General features: G+C 43.6%; 1 protein-coding gene across 1 annotated transcript in view; it reads left to right on the top strand.

Annotated features, from left to right (window-relative positions):
• Positions 1 to 25942, top strand: part of ida (anaphase promoting complex subunit 5 ida) — a 102770-nt gene that overhangs the window by 53103 nt on the left and 23725 nt on the right. The window contains exons 12-15 of the mRNA XM_068372638.1: positions 2670 to 2906; positions 17529 to 17725; positions 19725 to 19974; positions 21499 to 21618. Coding sequence (XP_068228739.1) covers positions 2670 to 2906; positions 17529 to 17725; positions 19725 to 19974; positions 21499 to 21618 — 804 coding nt within the window. The remainder of the gene's footprint in view (positions 1 to 2669; positions 2907 to 17528; positions 17726 to 19724; positions 19975 to 21498; positions 21619 to 25942) is intronic.

The raw sequence follows: 25942 nt of genomic DNA, 5'->3' as shown, positions 1-25942 counted from the left end.
ACTTGGTTTTCTAGCCAAACACGAGCTGCCTTCTCGGCCTTGACCAATATCGTTCGATATTCCAAACTTATCGTATGGTTGGAAATGAACTAGAAAGAGTCTTATGTCCTGTAAGAGCTCTTAAGTTCTATTTAAAAACCTTTACGAGGCCCGTCTGAAGCTTTATGGTGTTCAGTTAAGAATCCATCTTTGCCTATGTCAAAGAATGCTTTATCCTATTTTATCAGACTGTTAATACGAGAAGCTCATTCCCATCTGAATGAGGAAGACCAAGCTTTGCTGAAGGTAAGGACACACGAAGTTAGAGCTGTCGCAACTTCCGTGGCCTTTAAACAAAATAGATCTCTGCAAAGTATATTCGACGCAACCTATTGGAAAAGCAAATCAGTGTTCGCGTCTTTTTATCTTAAGAATGTCCAGTCTCTTTACGAGAACTGCTACACTCTGGGACCATTCGTAGCAACGAGTGCAGTAGTGGGTGAGGGCTCAACCACTACAATTCCCTAATTCCATAACCTTTTTTAATCTTTCTCTTGAAATGTTTTATTATTGTTTTTGGGTTGTCCGGAAGGCTAAGAAGCCTTTCGCATCCTACTTGATTTGGCGGGTGGTCAAAGTCATTTCTTGAGAAGCGCCTAGATTAGAGGTTTTGATGAGGTCCTTTAGTATGGGTTGCAACCCTTCATACTTCAGCTCCTAGGAGTCGCTCAGCATCCTATGAGGATCGCGAGGCTCAGTAAGGAAGACATACTTAAAAAGGCAGAGTAATTGTTCAAGTCGACTTCCTTACCAGGTACTTATTTATTTTATGTTTGTTATTTTGAATAACTGCTAAAATGAAATACAAAATACTTAGCACATAATAATGTCAACATGTAATGCTGGTCTCTACCCACCCCCCTGGGTGTGAATCAGCTATATGATCACCGGCTAAGTTTAATATTGAAAAATGTTATTTTCATTAGTAAAATAAATTTTTGAATATACTTAACCCGGTGATCATAGATTAAAGGACCCTCCCTTCCTCCCCAATAGAGACCCAGTGGGCCGAGGAGAAAATTGGTTCTGTGTTGACATGGAGTACTTGAGTACCTGCTCGACAGATGGCGCAGTTGATGTACACCCCCACCTGTATAGCGATCGCTGGCGTATTTTGTCCTTAGGTTTTTCTGTCGGGCAGCGGAGCTGACAGCTATATGATCACCGGGTAAGTATATTCAAAAATTTATTTTACTAATGAAAATAACATATTATTGTGAAAACATGCCAATAAGAAATATTATAAAAATGGTTTTATTACCCTTGTGTAAATAGATATACGTACAGTAAATAATTTTAAATATCTTGGAACTATGTACTCCTTACCGTGACCTTTACAACAGCACCCGCACAATGCTCTGAGGTGCTGTTTTGGTATGCGATCTCATTTATGGCGTGATCTCAGGAATTCAAAATATATACTAAATTAGATATGGAGTAATTACTCAAAACTGTCCATAAAATATACAATTCACAAATAGTGACACGTTTAAGTAATTACTCCATTTTTAATTTAGTATATATAGTATTTTGAATTTCCGAGGTCACGCCATAAATGAGATTGCATACCAAAACAGCACCTACCCTGATTATCTGGATTTGGTCCATCATTACAAAGTTTTACTGTATATACATACATAGAGCATGTTTTTGTGTATACAGTACTGTAGATGTGAATACAAACAGATGTAAAACCTTGTTACTTCCATAATTGAGTTATGTACGATATATTGATTCTGTGGTATGTTTTCTACTATTTAAGAATTATAATTTGTATAAAAAGAGAGTTTGTATCCCTGTATTTATATTTCAATATATAACACATGTTAATTGTGTTTAGACATGAAAAATATATTGAGAAAATACAGAACAACTTATGGAAGATGATTTTCATGCAAGTAACTAATCTGCCCTTCTACTGTGTTCTAAAATATTTGAAGGACTTTCACATGATGAATAAGGTAATCCACATCCTTTTATATTTTTAATTCTCAAGAAGCAACCTTCATTCGTAACTGAAAGTTTATTTTATTTTTAAGACTAATAGTAGAAATGAGTAATGCATTAATTTTAGGAAGTAGTATATCCATCAGCAGTAGGAAGGATTCAATGTTACTCTCAATGAAAAGCAACCACCCCAATGATCGAAAAAAGAAATTCAGATGAGATTTGTGCATAGTTTAATGAAACAGTTTTTGCAAGTTGTAGCTTGAAAGGGATTTGGAATTACCAACTGATAAAAAAGGGTTTGGTTTTATACAGTTTATTCATAAATTAAAGTTGATCACTCGTATGCTGTATGGTTTTATTCTTGGGAAATTTATTCATTCTAGTTTTTGTGTACATTTTATTAGTAGTAGTAGATAACAGTCTATGTGACATGATTGCTAATCTGTTATCAAAATAAAACCAAAAAGGTATAGTCATTGATTGTGGTTTTTTTCCCAGGTTGTAACAAAATAGATGGCAAGTCGTAGTTATTGTAAATCTATATCTGAAATATAACAAAATTTGTGCAAAGTAATTTTTTATGATTTGAAAGTGAGGAAAAGACAGACTAAACTTTCAATGAGCGACATTTTATATGCTTATACCTATAAACACTCTAGAATACATATTTTTCTTTGCAGAGTATATCTCGTGCAGAAGCTCTCAATTGCCAAAACAGTTTAGTCTCACTTCAGCATGGTGCCTGGGGTTTACGTGCTGCTTTGTGGGCAACTTGGGGAATTAGCAACATGGCATTATTGACTTCTCAAATACTTCTGCATCTAAATACTCATCATCCCTCAAACATTGGTATATTTCATTCTTCTCATCCTTCCTGCAATGCAATATGTATGATTGCTATTGGCCTAGCAAATCTGGTAAGTATAATTTAGACAAAGGAAAGTTTATGTACACCATTAGTGTTTATACTTGTTTATATACTGTTGACACCAGTTAGATAGCAATGGTCTGTAATCTTTGTTAGTTGCTCAGTATTTTCAGCACAAAAAGGATCTCATCTCTTGTTTTTTTTCAGTGCAGCATAGTTTAATTTCTTTGATGTGGTCTGCCCGTGGATTTGAGGTCGAGTTTTAATTTTACAGATTACCTGTCAATGATCTGTCCAGAACTCTCCTCCTTAACTGACATTCTTGAGGAAGACCCTGTCATTTGAGTGGACAAGTTTTGTAAACTGATAAAGATGCTGTGGAAGCTACAATTGTCTTTGTTAGAGCTGTCATACAGAGTGATTTGATGAGAGAACTCTGGCACAATGCACCAATTACTTGAAAACAAAAAGCATATGACATATCTTGCAAACATGACAAACTTATAACAGAGTTTATATTTTTTCAATATTAAACTTACCTGATGATCATATAGCTGTCAGCTCTGCTGCCCGACAGAAAAAACCTACGGGCGGAATACGCCAGCGATCGCTATACAGGTGGGGGTGTACATCAACAGCGCCGTCTGTCAAGTAGGTACTCAAGTACTCGATGTCAACAAGAACCAATTTTCTCTCTGTCGTGCCAATGGCAAGACCTACTAAATACGCCGTCCCTAACTGGATTTGTTTTCACAACGATTTGGTGAAGTACACTATTCCAGTTTTGAGCTTTCGCTATGCAGGGGTTTTATCTTCATTTCAAAACTTGAACTCGTTTTGGATAGATTTAATTATGGTGACGAAGAGAGTATGGACTCTCTTTCACTTTTAAATGGCCGACCCTTCCCTTAGACGGAAGTGTGTTTAGGTTTTTGGTAATTTTGCTTAACAAGTTATAGATCTATTTATTTTATTTCTCTCCGCCTTTATAGGCCTCTTCGATTAACTTTCCATTTATTATAAACTTATAAAAATTAATTTTTATGTTTGTTTATATGCGACCTTTCCTAATAGTAGGCGGTCCTTACTTGGAACCGAAGTTAATTAACATTGAGCCCGTCATATCGTATTTAACCTTTTAAGAATTTAATACTTTTTTAATTTTAATGTTTTATGAAAGAATTTCTTTGATAGTCTCGTACTGTTTTCAAAGATGAACTAACGTTTAGTTTTTTAGTCTCCGCAGTTGTTGACGTTCAGAACGTTCAACATGCGCTCTATCGTTACGATAGAGAGAGAGTGTATCACGGTTTCACGTTGCAGTAAGAGTAAACCGATTCTAGCGTTTCGTTCATTCTTTCTTAGCTTAAATGGTTTAAATTCTAAATAAAGGAACTTTTTATTTGGGAAACCTTTCAGTTTTTTCCTTTAGCAAATAACATGTTTTAACGATATATAATTGAGCTCTTCTCTCAGGTGCTAAGTCAAGAGAGAAGAGAGAGAGAGATAGAGACGGAGGGAGAGAGAGGAGAATAAACGTTTCGTTCAAGCGGGTAACGTTGTTCTCGTTTTTTACTCTTCTCCCTAGTCGCTGTAGGGGAAGAAGGTAAAACGTTTCTAGAGTTTTATTCTTGTTCCCAGGCTTTATGCGGTGAGAGATTGTAAACGTAGTTTATTTGATCTAGTGTTTAGTCTCTTTTCCAGCCACTGAATTCGTTTTTTACTCTTCTCCCTAGTCGCTGTAGGGGAAGAAGGTAAAACGTTTCTAGAGTTTTATTCTTGTTCCCAGGCTTTATGCGGTGAGAGATTGTAAACGTAGTTTATTTGATCTAGTGTTTAGTCTCTTTTCCAGCCACTGAATTCTTTATCTTTATTTATGTTTTTCTGTTGCATTGTAAAACTGTTTTCGCAATTACTACCTTTTAATGAAGGATAGGATTGCGTGTTTCAGGTAGAAATCAGTTAAAGTTTCGATTTCAGTGAAATAAGTGCAAACAGAAAATCACAAGTGATAAAGTGATATGCGCAAAGTGTTACAGTGTTGCGTCCGAGGGTTCGTCTGTTCGTGCCAGTTGTTCACCTAGTCCGGGACCTCTTACAAGCTCCCAAGCCCAGGGGAGAAGTAATGTCGAACGACTTATGGGTTCCACAGGCTTTGATCGACGAACAGACGTTTTTCCCTCTGTGGTTTCGGGCGTATCTACACACGTTGCCGATGTGAGATCGCCCCACCCACACAAAGACGAGAGAGCCCATTTATTCCTCGTCTGCGGAAGAGGTTTCTCGTAGAAACCATGGACCAAATCTTGCAGCTTTTAAGTGCAAGTCGGTCCCTTCCACGCAAGTCCAACGGCCTAGGTGTAGCCACTGGGTCAGTTCGGACTCGCTGCAGTCATCCGACGACTGCACACCTCCCAAGAGAGGCAAGGTGGTACCGCAACAGGCAGTAACTCCGTCTGTTGCCGCACCAGCTGTTTTAGACCCTCAGTCACAACGGACAGTAGCTCCGTTTGTTGCCGTTTTTTGTAGACCCTAAGTGGTCTTTACTGCAGTCTATGCAGACTCAGTTAGCTGCGGTTATGCAGGAGTTTCGTGCGGAGAAGGTTTACACTGCTCTCGTTAGCCTACAACCTGCCACGGTTGTGCGCCCAGCTCACGCTGAGGCTGCCTGCTCCCACACTCCGGCTGCGGAGAGCTCCACCTCCGATGCGCAATCGACCCTGCCAGACGCATGTTAACGTTAGCCGACGTGCGGCTCCCTCCGTTAACATGCGTGAGCTACCGCATCAGCAGTGGGAAGGTGGAGTCAAGCTGCCGTGTTTTGACGCGATGCGTTAGTTTCCGCAAACCACGGCAGTCCCCACCACGCACCTCCACTCCGCTTTGGTTGTTGCCTGCTCCCACACTCCGACTGCGGAGAAGGTTGACGATGCACCCGTTTGCCTACAACCTGCCACGGTTGTGCGCCCAGCATGGCTGCCTGCTCCCACACTCTTGTTGTGAGAGCTCCTCCACCCATGCGCAGTCGACCCTGCCAGACGCATGCTGACTCCCACAGACACACGGAGCACTCCGTTGCCGTGCGTGAGCTACCACAAGCTGCCGTGTTTTGACACGGTGTGTCAGCCTCCGCAACCCACTGTGGTTACCGCCACTCGCCCGCAGCAGACTAGTCAGTCAGGAGTTGAGGCTTCCCCACACAGCTTTGGTTGTTGCCAGCTCACAGACTGTCAAGCAGTTACATGACGTTGCCTTCTGGTCTGCTACTAATGCACCAGTGCTGTATGTCCTCACGCACCTGTTGTGGTTGACAGTTCAGTTTTTGACAGTTCACAGACTGTCAAGCAGTTACATAACGTTGCCTTCTGGTCTGCTGCTTATGCACCAGTGAGACCCTCACTGAGATAACCTAGCTTTTCTCGGACATGGTTCCTGTAGATGAGAAAGTGCTGTTCTCCCTCCTTCTGATATTCCTTTGAGGACTCTGTCATTTGGAGAGGAGCCTTAAGCTGCTTAGCCTCCTATGGACTTTAATTAAAGCATAACAAGGCTTCCAGGGATGGTAAATGGTTCCGCTTCAGTCGCTAACCCCGTCTGTTGCCACACCTGCTCCCATAGACCCTAATGGGCTTTGTTGTAAGACATGCAGTCCAAGCTTGTGTCCTTGATAGAGGATTTTTTACGGAGAAGAACCTTCTAGCCAACAACCTTCCTTCCGGTTGGTTGTACGCCCTGTTGACGCTGAGGTATGCTACTCACGTCCGCCAGTTGAGATGGTTCCTCCACCGGTGCGACCCAGTGTGGGTTGCCAGTCGCACGTTGACGTTAAGCGACTCTCGGAGGTGGTTGTGGACGTTCAGTGTGTCACTAGGAAGACGTTCAACAACCAGCAGAGGTGACTTGTTGTGACGCAGTGCGGCAACCTCAGCAACCCGGTAGGGGGTTGACTGCACAACCCAGACAGTCTAGACAGTTTCGGGTTGACGCTGTACTTCCTCGCGTCCCCATGGTTGACAGTTCACAGACTGTGCAGCAGTACCATGATCTTGTGTCCGGCTCCGTCACGCATCCACCAGTGCGACCGGATTCAGCGAGTCAGACGTTGCCCACTCCGTTGCCGTTTCCTCATCAGTTTCGGATGAGGAACCCTCTGATGAGGACATTGCTGAACAAGACGATCAACCCCCAGCCCTGCTATCCATCCAGAAGATGCTGAAGAAGGAACACTGGCCTGTCAGGCTGTGGATGAGTCTGGTTAGGACACTGTCATCCGTGGTTCAATTTGTGTCACTTGGAAGACTACACCTCCGTCCTCTTCTTTATCATCTAGCTTTTCACTGGAAAAGGACAAGACGCTAGAAGCGGTCTCGATCCCGGTTTCCGGAAAGATAAAGTCTGGTCTGACTTGGTGAAAGGACTTTATCAACCTTTGAAAGGGTCTTCCCCTGACTGTTCAGACTCCCAACCACGTTCTCTTCTCGGACGCATCGGACGTAGGCTGGGGTGCGACATTAGGCGGTAGGGAATGCTCGGGATTATGGAACTCGAGTCAAAGGACAATGCATTTCAACTGCAAGAAGCTTCTGGCAGTACGTCTGACCTGGAAAAGCTTCAGGTCTCTCCTTCAAGGCAAAGTGGTGGAGGTGAACACGGTCAACTCCCTGCTTTGACGTACATCTCCAAGCAAGGAGGGACCTACTCTCTGACATGGTACGAGTTCGCAAGTGACCTCCTCTCCTGTTCAACAGGTCTAGACTTTTCACTAGTAACGAGGTTCATCCAAGGCAACTTGAATGTCATAGCAGATTGTCTCAGTAGGAAGGGACAAATAATTCCAACATATTGGACCCTCCACAAGGATGTATGCAAGAGACTTTGGGCCACCTGGGGCCTGCCAACCATAGATCTCTTCGCAACCTCGATGACCAAGAGGCTCCCAATACTTTGCTCACCTATCCCGGACCCAGCAGTAGTTCATATAGATGCCTTTCTACTAGATTGGTCTCATCTAGATCTATATGCATTCCCTCCGTTCTAGATTGTCAACAAGGTACTGCAGAAGTTCGCCTCTCACGAAGGGACAAAGTTGACGCTAGTTGCTTCCCTCTGGCCCGCGAGAGAATAACTTACCGAGGTACTTCGATGGCTAGTAGACGTTCCCAGAACACTTCCCCTAAGGGTGGACCTGCTACGTCTGCCACGCATAAAGAAGGTACTCCAAGGCCTCCACGCTCTTCGTCTGACTGCCTTCAGAATATCGAAAGACTCTCGAGAACTAGAGGTTTTTCGAAGGAGGCAACCAGAGCGATTGCTAGAGCAAGGAGAACATCCACCCTTAGAGTCTACCAATCGAAGTGGGAAATCTTCCGAAACTGGTGCAAGTCAGTATCCGTATCCTCGACCAGTACCTCTGTAACTCAAATAGCTGACTTCCTCTTATATCTGAGGAAAGAACGATCTCTTTCAGCTCCCACTATCAAGGGTTACAGAAGCATGTTGGCATCAGTCTTCCGTCACAGAGGCTTAGATCTTTCCAACAATAAAGATCTACAGGACCTCCTTAAGTCTTTTGAGACCACGAAGGAGCGTCGTTTGGTTACACCTGGTTGGAATTTAGACGTGGTTCTAAGATTCCTTATGTCAGACAGGTTCGAACCACTTCAATCAGCCTCCCTGAAAGATCTCACCTTTAAGACTCTTTTCCTGATATGCTTAACCACAGCTAAAAGAGTCAGTGAGATTCATGCCTTCAGCAAGAACATCGGATTCTCATCCGAAACGGCTACATGTTCTACAACTTGGTTTTCTAGCCAAACACGAGCTGCCTTCTCGGCCTTGACCAATATCGTTCAATTTTCCAAGCTTATCGTATGGTTGGAAATGAACTAGAAAGATTTTTATGTCCTGTAAGAGCTCTTAAGTTCTTTTTTAAAAACCTTTACGAGGCCCGTCTGAAGCTTTATGGTGTTCAGTTAAGAATCCATCTTTGCCTATGTCAGAGAATTCTTTATCCTATTTTATCAGACTGTTAATACGAGAAGCTCATTCCCTTCTGAATGAGGAAGACCAAGCTTGGCTGAAGGTAAGGACACACGAAGTTAGAGCTGTCACAACTTCCGTGGCCTTTAAACAAAATAGATCTCTGCAAAGTATATTCGACGCAACCTATTGGAAAAGCAAATCAGTGTTCGCGTCTTTTATCTTAAGAATGTCCAGTCTCTTTACGAGAACTGCTACACTCTGGGACCATTCGTAGCAACGAGTGCAGTAGTGGTGGGGGCTCCACCACTACAATTCCCTAATTCTAGAACCTTTTTAATCTTTCTCTTGAAATATCTTTGGGTTGTCCGGAAGGCTAAGAAGCCCTTCGCATCCTACTTGATTTGGCGGGTGGTCAAAATCATTTCTTGGGAAGCGCCTAGATTAGAGGTTTTGATGAGGACCTTTATTATGGGTTGCAACCCTTCATACTTCAGCTCCTAGGAGTCGCTCAGCATCCTATGAGGATCGCGAGGCTCAGTAAGGAAGACGTACTTAAAAAGGCAGAGTAATTGTTCAAGTCGTCTTCCTTACCAGGTACTTATTTATTTTATGCTTGTTATTTTGAATAACTGCTAAAATGAAATACGGAATACTTAGCTCATAATAATGTCAACATGTAATGCTGGTCTCTACCCACCCCCCTGGGTGTGAATCAGCTATATGATCATCGGGTAAGTTTAATATTGAAAAATGTTATTTTCCTTAGTAAAATAAATTTTTGAATATACTTACCCGATGATCATAAATTAAAGGACCCACCCTTCCTCCCCAATAGAGACCCAGTGGACAGAGGAGAAAATTGGTTCTTGTTGACATCGAGTACTTGAGTACCTACTTGACAGATGGCGCTGTTGATGTACACCCCCACCTGTATAGCGATCGCTGGCGTATTCCGCCCGTAGGTTTTTTCTGTTGGGCAGCAGAGCTGACAGCTATATGATCATCGGGTAAGTATATTCAAAAATTTATTTTACTAAGGAAAATAACATTTTCCTAACATACAAACCCTCATTCTGTCCTATAGGAGATATTCTAGCGCGAGCTGGAAAATACGGCAGAAAAACCTTAACAAGGTCGTTAAGGACCGGGCAGGTAGTTATCCACCTGTTTGAGGTGGGGGACTGCCGGTCGGTAGCTACTGTTTACCTTCAATCATATTCTAGCTAGGACTATTCTAGGGGTCGGTGATGGAGGGAAGATTTGTGTAAAGAATTTGGGTTTGTATGTTAGGAAAAATACAAACTCTGTTATAAGTTTGTCATTTGCTCTTACACCGATACAAACCTTCATCCTTTACTATAGGAGACTTAGTCCTGAGGCTAGGGTGGCCAAGGAGTTCCCTATTCATAGGGAAGATAGTCCTCAGACTAGACTCTCTTGAAGAAAAAATCTCCTGTATATCTTCTTTCTTTGTAGATCCCCTTAATCTTAGCACAACTGAAAGTTTGTAGCTTCGTGGAAACAAATGTTTCAGGATGAAGTGGGTTAGGAACATTTGACTCGGACCCCTTCATACTAAGGATTCCCCCGACCTTGAAAAGGGGAAACCTTGTGACGAGTATAACTTATACCCCGTGAGAGGAATCAGATGAGTTTCATACCTTATTTCCATTGGCGAGTCCCGCTGAAACTGGCTACAGACTAGGATCCCCAGATGGGAGGCAGAAGGAAAGGAAGATAGATGGATGTCCTTAAAACCTAGTGTAACAGGATCCTCAACCAATGGCTACTGTCCCCTGAAAGGGCATAAGGTAGCTACAGCACCTGTTGACCTGCCACAATAGGCCCTATAGAAAAGGTGTTTAGAGACCTACTGTATGTGTCACGTTGCTCAAATAGTGAGCGGTAAATGTAGATTGGCGTTTCCAGACCCCAGCTCTTAAGACTTGGGAGACTGAGAAATTTCTCTTAAATGCCAGTGAGACAGCCATTCCCCTAACTTGATGGGCTTTGGGTTGTGCTGCCTCTGGGTCTCCGTGAATAGCCCTCGCAATAACTTTCTTGAGCCAGAAAGAGATGGTGTTGCGAGAGATTCTCTTCTTTACCTTGTTGGTACTAAGGAAGAGATGATGGAGACGTGGTCTGAAAGGTCTGGTGCACTTCATGTATTTCTTTAGCGCCCTGACTGGGCACAGTAGCAACTGGTCTGTATCCTGTTTTGCCTTATTGAGGCTGGAAAACTGAAATTCTCGAAACCTCTCATTGGCAGATGAAGGATTCCGAGTCTTAGCCACAAAGCTTGGTACAAAGTTGAGAGAGACTTTCCCTCATCCCCTAGAATGGGTGACGTCGTAAGACAGACCATGTAGCTCACTGACCCTTTTAGCCGAGGCCGGGGCTACCAGGAAGACGGTCTTACGGCTCAGAAAGTAGTCTGAGGCCCTATTCAAGGGCTCATTGGGCGGACCCTTCAAGGAACGTAAGACCAAAGACATGTCCCAAGGTGGTGGTCTAATCTTAACTGGGGGGCAAGATCGCTCAAAACCTCTAATCAACAAGGCGATATCTTCCAAGGCGGAAATGTCAACCCCTCTCAATTTACAGATGAGGCTCAAGGCTGAGCGATAGCTCTTAATCGCCGAGACTGAGAGGAGCTTTTCCTCCCTGAGGTACAAAAGGAAGTCCGCCACTAAAGGAAAAGAGGGATCGAGTGGACACGCCTCGCCCTCTACACCAAGCTGCAAACACACTCCATCTTGCTTGGTAGAGGTTTGTGGAAGATTGGTGCAGGAGCCTGGACATGTGCTCAGCCACTCACTCTGAAAAGCCTCTGCGTCTGAGGAGTGACTGGAGAGCCTCAGGCGGGAAGCTTCAGCAAGGGAATTCTCGCATGGGGGACACCACTGTGTGGCTGCGTCAGCAGAAGGGGTTCCAGAGGAAAAAACCATTGAACCTGAACCAGAAGGGAAAGGTCTGCGTACTATTCTCTGCTTGGCCATGCTGGAGCTATTAGGGTTAGATTGCAGTTCCGGGAGGTCCTGAGTTTGTTGATCACCCTTCTCAGCAGGCAAAAGGGTAGAAAGGCATTTGCGTCTTGGTTGTCCCAAGAATGTTGAAGGGCGTCCTGGAGCGCTTCCTGATGATCTGGAACTGGAGAACCGAGCAGGGAAGCTTCGCATTCAGAGAATAGGCGAACAGGTCTATTGTGGGGAAACCCCACAAAGCTATTACTGCCTTCGCTACTCGAAGACCCAAAGACCATTTGCCACTCAACACTTGGTGATGCCTGCTTAGTTGATCTGCCACGATGTTTCTCCGACCCGGAATAAACCTGGATGTGAGAGAAATGTCGTGACCTTCCGCCCACTGGCAAATCTGTACTGCTAGAAGACAGAGGTCTCTTACCAGAGTACCCCCTTGCTTGTTGATATACGAGACAGTCGTGGAGTTGTCGCTCATCAGCACCACCCCTCGTCCTTGTAGATCTTCTACAAAGTATTTTAGGCCTTTCCAGGCTGCTAACAATTCCAGGTGATTTATATGGAGAGAGTGCTCTATCGGAGACCAGACTCCTGATGCTAACTTTTGGCCTAGGAGGAAACCCCAGCCTCATAGCGACGCGTCCGAAAAGAGTTTTAACTTCGGATTGGGGCTTAGGAGAGGAATGCCCGTCTGGGTATTCTCTCTGGCTGAGCACCACTGAAGATCTTGTATCACAAGAGCTGGAACCTCCACTGGCAAGAATGGAGAGTCGTTCTTTTGGGACCAATGGGTCTTCAGATGCCACTGGAGACTTTGCATTCTTGATCTTCCACCTGGAACTACTGTAGTTTTTCCAGGGAGGAAAGATAGCCCAGAAGACACTGCCACAAAATGGCTGGAGGAGGCAGTGGAGACAAGAGTAGGGCGATGTATTGTTCCAGTCTCAGAAGTCTTGTCTTCCAAAGGGAACACACTCCCTACCTGGGTGTTGATGGACATCCCCAGATAGTTCATGACTTGAGTCGGAATCAAGCAAGACTTCTCTACATTTACAAGAATCCCCAGATCCTTGCAAAAGTCGAGAAGCCTCCTCAGGTAATCCAAAGCTTGTTTCCTGGACAAGGTCAGGAGTAACCAATCGTCCAGATACCTTAGCAGGGGTATCCCGTGCTTGTGTGCCCAGTAGGAAACGAGTTCAAAAACCCTTGTAAACACCTGTGGGGCGGTTGAGAGGCCGAAGCATAGTACATTGAACTCGAAGCTTCAACCCTGAACCACAAAGTGCAGGAATTTCCGAGCTGAGCAATGGGTTGGTACTTGGAAATATGCGTTTTTCAAGTCTACAGATGCCATAAAGTCTCCTGGACGCACCGGTTGGATCACGGAGGCTGCTGTCTTCATTTTGAATGGAGTCTGCTTCTCAAACTGATTTAAGGTAGAGAGATCGATTACTGGTCTCCAACACCCCGAGGCTTTCTCAACCAGAAAGAGGCGACTGAAAAACCCCGGGGAGGTGTTGGGGACCTGTTGGATGGCACCCTTCGGAAGCATGCTCTGGATTTGCTGAGCCAGGGCCTGCTGTTTCCCGTGATCCCGAGGGACCTGGGAGGACGAGATCGGAGGAGGAATTAGAGGAGGAGGAGAGCCTATGAAGGGGATGCGGTACCCCCAACAAAGCACCTTGATGGTCCATTGCATGGGCCCCATAGCTTTCCACCTCCTCCAACTCCCATGCAGGCAACCCCCTATGCACTGGAGGGGGGGAACCGAGACCCTATTTCTGTCTAGGGTTCTTCTTTCTGCCTTTAGCCTTGGGAGGAGCCGACTTTCCTCTCCCCATAGGTTTGGCTACAAAGGAGGGGCGGCTGAGGCTCTTGGCTGGAAGAATTGCGGCCTAAGGTTGTGGAGTTGGCTGCTGCTGCTTTGTGCAAAAGGAAGCAGCCTTTTGCATTGCGGTGTCCTGCGTCTCTTTCCTCCAAGTATCTAAGGTAGAGGAAAGTGCTTGCTTAGAAAAGAGAAGAGGTTATAGAAGGTCCGAGTTTCTCAAATCTGATCTCTCGGCCTTACCGATGCTCCTATGAAGTCTGGAAACTACTGATTCCCTCCTTTTGAGAACCCAATTGCCCCACATGGTTGCTGTTGTAGCGGTTAGGAAGTCCATTGTCTTAGCCCCAGCAGCTAGGACTTCCTGTAGGGACTGCATGGAGTCTTGGTTTGACTGGTCCTCGTGACTCGCGAGGTAGCCGACTGTACCAGACCACGTGTCAAACCAAGATAGCCTCCAGAAGGGACATTGAAGCCGCTTCCATTGCCGAGGCTTCTGTTGCTGAGAAAGAGACTGGAAGAGTAGAGAGTCTCTCTGAGGAGCAGCCAGGTGTGAGCCTCGCCTCGATCCAAGGTCAGAGGAGAAGGGTTGGCGTCTCTGACCTTGTAAAAGCGCTTTTGCCTCATAAACGGGAATTGCAAAAGTTTATGGGATCCCTGAGACTTCAGGGAACCTGTTTCTCCCAAGACCGCCTGCAAGACCTTAATCAGACGGCCTGCAGTGTGAACAAACCAGGTAAGTTCAATTCTGGTCTTAGGGTTCGGTGGAGGACGACATAGCCTATCTAAGGCTGGAGCGTCAAGAGGTCGAGGAGACAGTTGTAAATCGCCGAGGCCTGAGATATTACACATAGTTCTTAGAGCCCTTAAATAGGAGGCTCCAAGTTCTTCAAGGGCGGCTCTTCCAAGGAATCTAGGCTGCGCTAATTCCTTGCGTGTTATTACAGGTGAAGTGGAGACGTGAGTAGCAGACAAACCTTTTGTCTTACCCCTTGCATATTTCTTATTCGAAAGGGAAAGAGAGATAGAAGTCGGAGTGTCTGGAGGTAACGGCAAAGTAGGAGACCATGTTACCATTGTTGCAAGGGAAGGCTGAGTGCTGGATAATGACGCCGCGAGCGCCTGACTTTGCGTGGATGTAGACGGTCTAGGAGAAGACGACCGAATTATCGGCACTGACCTAGTAGAATTTGTAGAGATTCCTCTCTTTGAAAGCTCTGAAGGATGAGGTGGAAGAGGCCGAATTGATCGGCGATCTGGCCTTTTCCCTCTGCTCTCAACCGAAGAGAAGGGTTGAACCCCTGCATTTTCTTCCGAGGTTTTTGAGAGGCTCTTAATCCTTAACTCTTTAGGGAGCAAGGGAACCTGGGAGATTTTCCTGTCTGAAACACGAGGGCGAGGTGATTGACCCCGCGAGTGTATGACCGGAGACTTACGAGATCGAGAAGTCGAAGGGTGAGAGCGATCTTTCTCTGATGATAAGGAGCGAAAGCTTGGAGAAGCGCTCTTTCTGACTCTCCTAGAGCGATCGAAGACCCTCAAACTAATATGTGAAGGTGAGGGTTCGAGGTCAGGACGCTCTTTGCCCTTGGCCGCGCTCCTGGCGCGATTAGATGAAAAATCGTGGGAAGCGCTTCTCTTAGGGGAGCGCTTATTACGCTTTGAAGAGCTCTCTTGCGACGAAGAGCGAGAGCGTAACATAGCGCTCTTTTTCTTGAAGCGCTTAGATGATCCCTCGCGAGAAGAAGACGATGACGAGAGGAAGCGCTCTTCTTAGATTTGCGCCGAGAGTGCTTATAGTCTCAAGGCGAGACGTCTCATGAAGAGACAGAAGGCAGCTGCTCAAGATCATCTGTGGTTTCTCAGGGGAATATCGGCCTATTGAGCTCATACAATGAAAACAGCTGGAAGGCTTAGCCTTGTATCTGATGGCACTGTACAGTATTAGATGATGTCTTGAATGCAGGTGTTTTCTCTGGAGCAGGTTGCTGAAACAAGGGAACTGGTAGACATCTTCTGGGAAGGAGTGACTGAGCTCACCTATAGGCAATTCTTTTTAGTAAGGCAGATTTGCACCGACTCGCAGGGGTGCCCTTTTAGCTCGGAAAAGTTTCATGATCGCTGATTGGTTGGACAAGATGACTCTAACCAATCAGCGATCGGGAAACTTTTCCGAGCTAAAAGGGCACCGCTGCGAGTTAGTGCAAATGCGCCTCATTAAAAAAAAATTGAGTATAGTGATTGTTTCCCTGAGATTCAGTCAGCTGGACTGCAAACCCAGTATGACAGATATTCTGGACTTACCAACAGCAAGTAATAATCCTTCCAAGAATCAGGTATCTACTCTGTCCAGGTAGAGTGGAATGTGTTTGTCCTTTCTGGGGGTAGTCACATCGGGATGGCCTCATGTTGTGGGTTTTCTCGTTCTGTTAGCTCTTGGGTATGTTCTGAGAGAGACACTGCAATAGAGGTCATAGAAAACATGTCTCTCTGGCTAGAGCACCTATCACCAGATCGCAGATTTCCTCGCCTGCCTCTGCCGAAGGATCTCCTCAGAATGGTTTAGATCCCTCCTTCTTTTAAAGGGGGAATGGTCCTTGCTTGAAGGGAGCTTCGAGGAGTCTTGCCTACTCTGAGATTTAGATCCAAGGGTAAGATAGCCCTCATCCTTAGAGCAGTGCAGATGTGCCTCCTTCCAACCTAAGGAGGGCATCATAGGAATCTTTCCCTCAAGACTGTTTCTCTTCTCTGTATGAGCAGGAAAGTAGAAGGATTGTGGGTCTGTTGCCTTCATCATCACTGATTTTGGGCAGAAAGTTAGCAGGACAGAAGACTAGAGAACCCATTTCCAAAATACAGTGAATCATAAATGGAAAATCTGATGTACGACCAATGATGTTGACTTCTCTTTGTTATAATAGGTAGTAGGTTGGCCATGGCACCACCCATCTGTTGAGATACTACTGCGAGAGAGTTATTGGTTCCTTTGACTGACCAGATAGTATTACATTGGATCCTTCTCTCTGGCTATGACTTATTTTTCCTTTGCCTACACATACACTGAATAGTCTCTTATTCTCTCCATATTCTCCTCTATCCTCATATACCTGTCAACACTGAGATTACCAAACAATTTTCTGCTCATGTGGTTGACTATTGCACTGTAATTGTTCAGTGGCTACTTTCCTCCTGGTAAGGGTAGAGACTCCTTTAGCTATGGTAAGCACCTCTTCTAGGAGGACACTCCAAAATCAAACCATTGTTCTCTAGGCTTGGTTAGAGCCATAACCTCTGTACCATAATCTTTCACTGTCTTGGGGTAGTGTTCTCTTGCTTGAGGGTAGACTAAGGCATACTATTCTATATCATTTCTCTTCCTCTTGGTTTATTTGAAGATTTTACAGTTTGGATAGGAAAGATCTATTTTAATATTCTTATTCTTCTTAAATAATTTTATTTGATCATTATTTCTCTTGTATTTTATTTATTTCCATAGTTTCCTTTCCTCACTGGGCTGTTTTTCTCGGAGTCCTTGGGTTTATAGCATCCTGGTTTTCCATCTAGGGTTGTTGCTTAACTAGTAATAATAATAGTAATTAAGAATTATTGAGTTCTTTCTTGTTTTACCTTTTTATATTTTAAAGTACTTTACTTAATCTTATATATTGAAAATAATGGTGTATCAAATTATTTTAAAGATAACTGCCACAATATGTAATTTTGTAACCACAAATTTTTTTTAGAAATACCCTTTCTAAAATCATCAAAGGCTAACAGTTTGTCTTTTAACTTTCTGTGATGTACAATATTTTCATCATATTTTTTTTTTGTCAGGAATTGTAAACTGTGCCAAACTGAGAAAGGTGGAATTTGTATGTTACAGGGAGATTATCAGCTAGCAGGAGAGGTCTTACAACATGCTCAGGAAAGGTTTCCTCCACACGGCCAGTTTTCCAGTACTTGGATGTTTACCCAAACACACATAACCTTGAATGATTTACTTCTTCAGGGATGTTGGACAGAGGCACAAAGTGTAATAACTAGCATGGCCACCTGCAATCCTTTGGAAGCCAAAATAAGGTTAGTTATTTAGTAAACTCATCAAGTGCTAAAACTTTCTCGATTAAAACTCATTTGTACTTAATATAGTTTAGTTGGCTTGGAATGCTAGAAAAAGGATTCAGGGAAACTGTTACTTGCTTTATGTGACATATCTCATGCTCTTTTTTTATGATATTTGATGCTTTGTCCTTAAGTGAAACTTTCAGTCTGAAATGCACATGAAATTATGTCATGTCATGGAAAAATTTATTTTAACAATTCTCGTGGATATTGTAGAATTATTGTAGCATTTTGTATTAGTAGGAATACAGTAATTGAAATTTCTACTGCTATGCTATTACTGGAAGTTCCCAGTGTGAATACTTAGAGCTTCTTTAATTACAGTAGGAGTTTATTGTATAAATTTCCTACTGTTGTTACTGAAAGCTCCAATTGTAAATGCTTGCAGCATTCTGTATTATTAATAGGAGTCTAGTGTATAAATTCCTACTACTATTACGACTGCATATAAAGTTATATCATGTCATGGAAAAGGGCATTTTAACAATTCTCAGGGATACTGTAGTTATTGTTTGATTGATCCTAAACTTAGGTCATCTAAACAAAACAAATTTTCACCTCATAAGGACTGCCCAGTGTGTGCATGGAGCTTTCTGCACTACTGTAGTAGGAATTTAAATTCATACAGATATGCTGTAACTGAAAACTGTGTGTGAATGCATGGACCTTTCTGTAATATTAATAGAATATAAATTCCTACTGCTATCACTGAAAACTCCCAGTGTGATTGCAAGGAAGTTTCTGTAATGTTAGTAGTTTAGTGTAGAAATTCCTCCACGCACTTACATTTGTTAGCCATAAAAATTACAGTAATTGATTTGTATTCAATTGTTCCTATGCGTTATACTAATTAGGGACTTTTTAATTAGGAAGGTTATTTTTGCACGACCTTGAATCAGTCGTTAAAGTTAGATAACGAGCAGTTATTCAACTGGCAAGAACTACGTTTTTGCAGGGGAAAGATGGACGGAGCAACTGGTTTCGGGCTAAACCAGCTGTGGATCCACATTCCCTCTGTGCCTCTTGTTGGTGGCATGTCTGTTGGCAGGCATCCCTATTTTCCATTTGTTATTCATGCCTTCCATTGCAGTGGAAGGCGTGTGCCTTGAAGAGGAAGAAACGTGCAAGGCGTTCGTTGAAGTCAGACTCGGCAACACCTAAGAAGGTGCTGCTGAAATCTGAGGCCACTACTTTTTCCCCAAGTGGTGTCACTGCTGACCCTGTGCTTACTCCCCTAGACTGGTCCAGGAGGAGTACCTTACAGGGGTCAGGAGATCTCGGATCGACATCGGCTGGCTTTTCAGGTATTGCTGGTGCATGGGGAACCCCTAGTGTTTGCTACTCCCCTTCAGAGGCTGAAGGCTTTTCACTCATTACTGTAGATTGTTGACAAGGAGTTTGATCAAATGTCTTGGGTTTCTTTATGTCTTTCAGGTAAGCCCTCCATGACTTTTTGAGGGAGTTTGAAGCCAAGGCTACACAAGGTGTAAGGAACCCTTACTCTGCTAATTTCAAGTGTTGATTTCAGCCCACCTAAGGATGAGTCTCCTGTACAGGTAGTAAAGGACAGTGGTTTGTATTGTGTGTTGGAACAAATGACAAATTTTTAAAATAATTTGTATTTTTCCTAATTATATAAACGTTAGTCATTTATTCAAACTTGCTTGCCAACACCAAACCCCACCTAAGTCCTGGTTTCTTTCTAAGCAAGTTTTCAGTGAGCCGGGGGGGGGGGGGGGGGGGGCAGTTTTCTGTTATTGGCAGGTAAATACTTGGCTGGTTGTTACACCTCGTTAAAAATTTTAACTGCAGCATTTCAGCACCAGCTATTTCTATCTACTATAGTAAAGGACTTGGGTTTTTATAGTAAGAAAAAATACAAAGTACTGTAAATATTTATCATACTATTGCATAATGGTATTAGGGAGGTATTTAAATAATTTTTTCTCTCACTCAGGCAGTGTGAATTATTAGTAGCCAAAGGGGAGCTTACAAAAGTTTGGGAACTACTTGGTAATTTAAGAGAAGACCCTGAGCTTGTTGGTGAACTTCGTGTTCGAATGCTACTCATTGAAAGTTGTGCAGCTGTCATGGGTGGTGGATGTGCAGTTGCAATACCAGTTATTGTTGAGGCACTAACAAATGCCCGAGAACATCACTTAACATATTTAGAAGCAATAGCACATCTTCACACAGCAAACATCCAGGTAAATGTTTTTTTTTAATCTCTCAATTGTCTCATATATTTTTTTTCCCAGTTGAGATCATTCCTGGTATAGTACAGTGTTACCTCAATTTAATGGAAAGCTGGAGGTCTACCCTGGCCCCTCCCAATAATTGATAAAATTCAATGAGTAACAAACGTTGTTTTATAGCCTACTGAGCACCCCATGAAAGATATCCCGTATACAGTAATTCTCTCATTGATAACACATCCTAACCTATAGATTTTACTTATTCAATTTAAAACAAGTCACCTCCAAGAAGATATCCTAGAAAATTTGCCCTCATATAAGATGTATAAAAACGCTCCCACATTTTGGCGCAAAAATCATCAGCAGCCTAATGATATTAAATCGTGTAGCGATGATTGTGTAATCTTACCTGAAAACAATGGTGTAAGGTGTAGTTAATTCCTTTATCAGTCATAGGGATAGAAAACTTTAGCCCTAGTCAGAGTTGCTGAGTTTAAAGGCTAATGGCTAGTGATGTTTCAAACTTGATGTGTATTTTTTTTCTAACATGACTAAATGAATAAATATTCAATTTACACTACTTTTTACTTCTGATTTTAGAATTTATGAACACTTTCTCATTTAGTGAACAAAGTATGATTCAATTATTAAAAGAAACCCATAGCCTATTTATTATTTTTAAATTAACATCAACTTTAATAACCTACTCCATTTTTCTCTCAGAATAGCAGTTTAGTTTACTTTCAAAGTATATATATTAACGTAGAATTTTAAGTTAAGGACAAGATGAATTTAGCTTGACAGAATCACTTGAACATGTAGCATATTTTTTGCATAATTGTTCTTAATGTTTACACTTATTACATTGTTGTTAGTGAATAACCAAAAGAAATTACACTTTTTTTTACTGCAAATCTTAAAATTTTGATATACTGTACATGCTCACAAAACAACATAGAGTCAGAGCTGGTTAGATGAAATTTAGTTTAGCCTCTTTATAATAAAAACACAAACAATGAACGAGTGAAAGGAATTGCACAATGGAAGGTGGACATGATGAATCAGTCCGCAAGGAGTAAAAAAAAAATCCACACTAATAAGATTAGAAACGACAGGAAGTAATGTGGTTGGGTTTTTATCAGAATATTTTATTTCAGTAGTTACTGAATATTACTAAAATAAAAATCTTATTTAATAAGTTGAAGTGCATAAAATTGAGGCACTACCTTGTTTAAAATGTACTGTAGAATTTGAAGAAACTGATAATGCTTTTTCCATTCCACATGAAAATTACTTAAATACAGTATTACAAATTCAGTGAATCTTTGCATAATAAGTTTGAAATAGTTTCTGTTGATAGATATCTGCCTGTCATTGGATTGTTATCATTAGTTGATCATTAAAGCTTTGAACTTTTTAACTGGAAGGGTATATGAACTATTTGGTATTAAGTTCTTTACTAAATTTTGTATTTTTCTATTAAATTCTTAAGGAAATTGTTTGGTGGTATGTTTACAAAATTTTGCATTATTTCAGTTACAATTAGGTCGTCTAAGTGAAGCTGAAGCTAGTGTTCGCAAAGGCTTAGGTGTCGTTTTAGCTGGAGGTTCTGTTTATGACCAAGCTAGAGCAAGACTAGTGGCAGCAAAACTACAGGCTAGTAATATTTTGTTCTTCTTGAAATTTTATTCTGTATTATTTTGTAAAAACAGATAACAAAGTCTGCAGTCCTTATCCAGTGATTTACTTATACACAGTTGATCATCTGGCACCAATTTAGAGTTATATATGGATATTCACTTGCACACAACTCCCACCCCCTCCCCAATAAAAAGACTATCCATTCTTCCAGAGCCAAAGGAAAGTCAATTTTCCAACCCTTGGACTAATGGTTTTATTAGATTTTCTGACTCAGTTGAATTAAAAGGGTGAGTAAAATACTGTATAGTTAGATGTAACTAATGTTATCCTTTCGGGAAATCTGTAAAGAGCTCTCTTTTAAAGATAAGTACATAATTCTACAGTAGAAAATACAAGGTATCTTTTAATAAAATTTCATTTCTATGAACCTCCCCAATGCTCATATTGCTTCTATTACAGAGGCTCTGATCCTCACAGGGAAAAATTTTTGTCTAGTTTGAGTGTTAATGAATCCTGCTTTTAGTCCAAGGGGAAATCCAGAGAAGACCAGGCTTATCATTTATAGTGGGGGACGGTGATGACATGCCAGCATCATTCTCTAATTCACAATTTACTACTCAATTTTTGGTTGTAGTGGGCTTCAAAGCTCTCATTTAGCTTCCTTTGTTCAATATCATGAGGCCAGCGAGTTTTCGTTTATAGGTGGTAATTCTGATTTTACATGCCTGGTTACTAACCCTAATTTGACTTCCCAAGTAGGGTGTAGTGGTAATACAGAAGTTTTCCGTTCAGTAAGGGTTATGAATTGTTCACTGCTCCATAGAGTGTCAAGATCCTCTTGGAGAACATCTTACATTCCTCCATTTGTAGTTGCTGTTTTATACAACTAGATTGGAAGCCAGAAAATAAAGTACTGTAGTCTGCATCCTAATATCCCACCACTCAATAACGTAAGCGCTCTTAAGCAATGTTATTTTGCCATCGAGGATAGCATTTCATATACATTAAATAACTCTTGGCTCTATAATGTTGGTGGTGATGTTTCAGTTAAGGCTAATCAGTTGCATCATTTTGTTGATGGCAGTGCATTTTATTTGTTTGCAAGCTCAGCTACCAGGTTCTCATTGTTAAAGTAATCTTGGTTGAAGAAAACACTTAATACTTTTATGACTGAAATGAGTCTTTATGAGGAAAACTTAAAGACAATAGTAGTATTATTTTTAATTCAATGAAAAATCTATAGAACAGAAAATGGAATTTCCAATATTAATCTTACCCGTTGATCATGTAGCTGCAGCTCTGCTGCCCGACAGAAAAAACCTACGGGCGGAATACGCCAGCGATCGCTATACAGGTGGGGGTGTACATCAACAGCGCCATCTGTCGAGTAGGTACTCAAGTACTTCTTGTCAACACAGAACCAATTTTCTCTCTGTCGTGCCACCGGCAAGACCTACTTGATACGCTGTTGTTTTCTGGAGTTGATTTTCACGTTATTTGGTGAAGTATTCTCTCTAGTTATTAGCTTTCGCTGTGCAGAAGTTATCCTCAATACTTTCTCACTTTCATTGATTAGATTTTGGATATTTGTTGACGACTTGGATAGATTTTGGATTTCCCCCCTTTGACTAATTCAAGATGTCTGACCCTACTCAAGTCCCCAAGTACAGGAAGTGTAGCGCTAGGGACTGTTCTAGGCGTCTTCCGAAGGCCTCTATCGATCCGCACACCGTTTGTTCCAATTGTAGGGGTAAAGGCTGTCAATTGGAAGATCGATGTGAGGAATGCGCTGGACTTTCGGAATTCGATTTTCAAGAATTCCTTAAGTATGCACGTAGGCTAGAGAAGGATAGGATCAGGAGGAGTTCGTCTCGCTCTATTGATTTTTCCTCTCCCCACAACCTATTCCTTCCCCTGTAGTGGTTACACCCGACCCTCCTACTAGCTCTCATCAACCTTCGATGGCGGATATGATGCGTGCCATTCAGGCTCTTGGTGAGAGAGTTGAGTCATTAGCGAATGACCGCAATCAACTCATGGCTGACGTCAGGGAGTTGAAAGGTAAAAGTGCAGTGGGAAGTGAAGTGAGTGTCATTGCAGTGAAAAGTGTCAGTGTTACGCATGAGGGTGCGTCTGTTCGTGCCTGTCGTCCTCCCAGTCCGGGACCTCTTGCAAGCTCCCAAGCCCAGGGGAGAAGCAATGTCGTACGACCAAAGGGTTCGACAGGCCTTGATCAGCGGACAGACGTTCCCTCCGTGGTTGAGGACGTATCTTGCCGAGATCGTCCCACCCACAAACAGACGAGTGAGCCCATTCATTCCTCGTCTGCGGAAGAGGTTTCTCGACAGAAACGCTGGACCAAGGTCTCACGACCTCTCAAGCGCAAGGTCCCTTCCGAGCGAGTCCAACGGCCCAGGTGTAGCCACTGGGTCAGTTCGGACTCGCCGCAGTCCTCCGAAGACTGCACACCTCCCAAGAGAGGTAGAGTGGTTCCGCAGCAGGCAATCACTCCGTCTGTTGCCGCACCAGCCGCTGTAGACCCTAAGTGGTCTTTGCTGCAGTCTATGCAGACTCAGCTAGCTTCCTTCATGCAGGAGTATCGTGCTGAGAAGGTTGACGCTGCACCCGTTAGCCTACAACCTGCCACGGTTGTGCGCCCAGCTGACACTGCGGCTGCCTGCTCCCACACTCCGGCTGTGAGAGCTCCACCACCTATGCGCAGTCGACCCTGCCAGACGCATGTTGACGTTAGCCGACGTGCGGCACCCTCCGTTGACGTGCGTGAGCTACCGCATCAGCAGGAAGGTGGAGTCAAGCTGCCGTGTTTTGACGCGGTGCGTCAGTCTCCGCAACCCACGGTGGTCCCCACCACGCACCACCACTCCGCTTTGGTTGTTGCCAGCTCTCAGACTGACCAACAGCAGCATGACGTTGGATCCAGTGCAGCTACGCATGCACCCGTGCTGCCGGATTCAGCCGTTCAGCTTTTATCTCCTCCTTTGCCGCTTCCTCCTCAGCATTCGGATGAAGGAAACTCTGATGACGACGAAGCTGCGCATTTGGACGACCAACACTCCGACATAGATGAACCCAAGACTACGCCTCCCTCCTTAGACTTTAGGAAAGTCCTTGCCCTGTTTAAGGAGTTGTATCCGGACCAGTTTGTGTCTGCAGCTCCACGCTCACCTCCCTCTGAGTTCGCTTTAGGCATGCAGTCAGCAGCTCCTGCCTTTACGAAGCTCGTACTCGCTCGCTCGTCCAAGAGAGCTTTAAGGGTACTGGGAGAGTGGTTGCAGGCCAAGAAGCAACTTAGGAAGACATCCTTCATGTTTCCCCCAGCCAAGCTTGCTTCCAGATCTAGCGTCTGGTATGCCACGGGAGAGGTTCTCGGCTTGGGAGTTCCTGCCTCTGCCCAGGGCGACTTCTCAAGTCTGGTAGACTCTCCCCGCAGACTGGCTATGAGACGCTCCAAGATTTGCTGGACTTCTTCGGACATGGACCATCTTTTGAAGGGAGTTTTCCGTGCGTTCGAGATCTTTAACTTCCTGGACTGGTGTTTGGGAGCGTTGAGCAGGAAGACCTCCCCTTCAGATAAGGATTCTACCATGCTCATCATGTCCTGCATGGACAAAGCCATACGGGATGGGTCTGGCGAGCTTGCGGCTTCTTTCGTGTCTGGAGTTCTCAAGAAGCGGGATCACCTTTGCTCCTTCTTGTCGGCGGGAGTCACCCCATGTCAGAAGTCAGAACTGATGTTTGCTCCGCTATCGAAGTGTCTCTTTCCTGAAGAGTTGGTCAAGGGGATTGCCGCCTCGTTGATCCAGAAAGACACTCATGACCTGGTGGCGTCATCCGCACGTAAAGTCACAGCTTTACCTTCCGTGCCTAGACCTAGGATGGACACACCAGCGTCTAGGTTCATTCCGCCCTTTCGTGGCAGAGCCTCCAGCAGAGGAGGTACTCGTGCCGATAGTCAATGTGGCAACAAGAAGAAGGGTTCCAAGTCCTCAAGAGGCAGAGTCTGACTGCCACCTTCTTCAGACAGCAGTGGGAGCCAGGCTCAAGAACTACTGGCAGGCCTGGGAGAACAGGGGTGCAGACGCACAGTCTGTGAAGTTACTCAGAGAGGGGTACAGGATTCCATTCTTGCGCAAGCCCCCTCTAGCAACAACTCCCATCGACCTCTCTCCCAGGTACAGAGAGGAGGACAAGAAGCTAGCTTTACAGCAAGAGGTGTCTCTCTTGCTACAAAAGGGAGCGGTAGTCATAGTCCGGGACCATCAATCCCCGGGCTTCTACAACCGTCTCTTCTTAGTGGCGAAGAAGACAGGAGGGTGGA

Source organism: Palaemon carinicauda, chromosome 4 (genome assembly GCF_036898095.1).
Source record: "Palaemon carinicauda isolate YSFRI2023 chromosome 4, ASM3689809v2, whole genome shotgun sequence".
Lineage (NCBI taxonomy): Eukaryota > Metazoa > Arthropoda > Malacostraca > Decapoda > Palaemonidae > Palaemon > Palaemon carinicauda.
This window is presented reverse-complemented; position numbering and strand designations above follow the sequence as displayed.